At 46.0% G+C, this 1709-nt stretch overlaps 1 protein-coding gene across 1 annotated transcript in view; it reads left to right on the forward strand.

The window, feature by feature from the left end:
• MLH3 (mutL homolog 3) overlaps positions 1-1050 on the forward strand; it is a 38002-nt gene extending 36952 nt beyond the window's left edge. The window contains exon 11 of the mRNA XM_006884780.1: positions 928-1050. Coding sequence (XP_006884842.1) covers positions 928-1050 — 123 coding nt within the window. The remainder of the gene's footprint in view (positions 1-927) is intronic.
• Positions 1051-1709: the final 659 nt, after the last annotated feature.

The following is a 1709-nucleotide window of genomic DNA, read 5'->3' on the forward strand; positions in this document are numbered from 1 at the left end:
CAACCCCGCTCACTGAAACTGAGGAGGACCTGAAGCGCTTGCTGCAGAAGAGCAAGCAAGGACTGCAGCCTCCTTTATGGACTGAAGCTCAACATCAGGAAAACAAAGATTCTCACCACTGGGCCAATTGGCAGCATCAGTATGGATGGTGAAGAGATTGAGATAGTTAAATTTTAGTTTACCTGGCTCAATCAACATTCTTGGTAACAGCAGCATTCTTGGTAACAGGAAATCAAGAGAAGAATTGCATTGGGTAAGTCAGCTGTGAGGGACCTCTCAAGAGTATTGAAGAGCAACAACATAAGACTGGAGACTAAGGTGCGCCTGATCTGGGCTATAGTCTTCACAATTACATGCTATGCATCAGAGAGTTGGACAGTGAATAGGAATGATAGAGAAATGATGCCTGTGAGCTGTGGTGCTGGAGATAAGTGTTGAATATACCATGGACTGCTTGGAGAACAAACAGGTTTGTCCTGGAGAAGGTGAAGCCGGAATGCTCATTGGAGTCAAGGATTCTGAAGCTTCATCTGACATACTTTGTTGCAAGGAGGGACTGGTCCTTAGAGAGGGACATCATGTTTGGCAGAGTGGAGGGGCGGCGAAGGAGAGGAAGACCTTCGATGAGATGGATCGATTCTGTGACTGGAGCAGTGAGAGTAAGTGCATTTGAGATGGCTAGGTTGGCACAGGATAGAACGGCGTTTAGGGCTCTTGTACATAGAATTGCTATGAGTCACAAGCGACTTGATGGCACATAATAACAACACCCCACCCCACCCCCAGTTCACTTTTTACTTTGGAAGAAAAGTTCTTTCATTGTTATACACACACACACACACAGACCACTTTCCTGTGAAGCTCTTATTCTGTACTCTTGTTGGGTTTTTATATTTCTAATCAGATTTATTCTGTTTCTTCTCATAGATTAAGCCCAATCTTGCTAAACTTTGTAGAATGGCCCGGGCCTGGAGTCTCTTTGGAAAAGCAGAACGCTGTGATACAAGACAGACTCTGGAGGCACCCGTACCTCCCTGTGAGCCAACATGAGACAAGAATCACTGATCCATAAGGATCCAAAGAGCTACTGGTCACGTGCCTGAGGGTGAAGCATGAGCACTGTCAGCACCTGAGTGAGCCCGGTGCACTGCAGCAGCCCGAAGATGGCAGGGCTCTGCTCGTCAGTCTCCTGCGGGCAGATGAGCTCCAGGACGCAATTCAGGCACGAAAAAAAATCCATTAATTTATTTATTTGTATCCATGGACTCTGGAAGTTAACAAAAATCTACTGTTTGTAACTTATTTAGGAATAAAATTTGATAATTGCCTTGCTGCTTGGTTTGTGTGGTTTGATTTTTTTGACGAGGGTGTGCAGTTTGTTCCCAGCCTCAGACTTTGCAGCTCCATCATTTAACCTGGCTTGAAGCTGCCAGGATGATGTGTGCAGTCCGGGCCCACTGAGTGCTCCATTAGACACTTCCTCTCCCTGCAGTTGCCTTCATTCCTACAGCCGCAAAACTTCAGTTCTGGACTGAGACTTCTCAGTGATCATTCACTGGTGTCATCCTGCAGGCCTTGTGGGACTGAGTCTCTTAGAGATAAAAGCTACTGATAGAAGAAAGGACGAAGCTAGAATGTTGTTTTTGTTACATACCATCAAGTTGGAGGTGACTCATAGCTGGCCCTCCAGCCGGCTTTTGTTGTTGTTA

The sequence above is a fragment of the Elephantulus edwardii genome, unplaced genomic scaffold (genome assembly GCF_000299155.1).
Source record: "Elephantulus edwardii isolate Elephantulus edwardi_28Jun2011 unplaced genomic scaffold, EleEdw1.0 scaffold00037, whole genome shotgun sequence".
Classification (NCBI taxonomy): domain Eukaryota; kingdom Metazoa; phylum Chordata; class Mammalia; order Macroscelidea; family Macroscelididae; genus Elephantulus; species Elephantulus edwardii.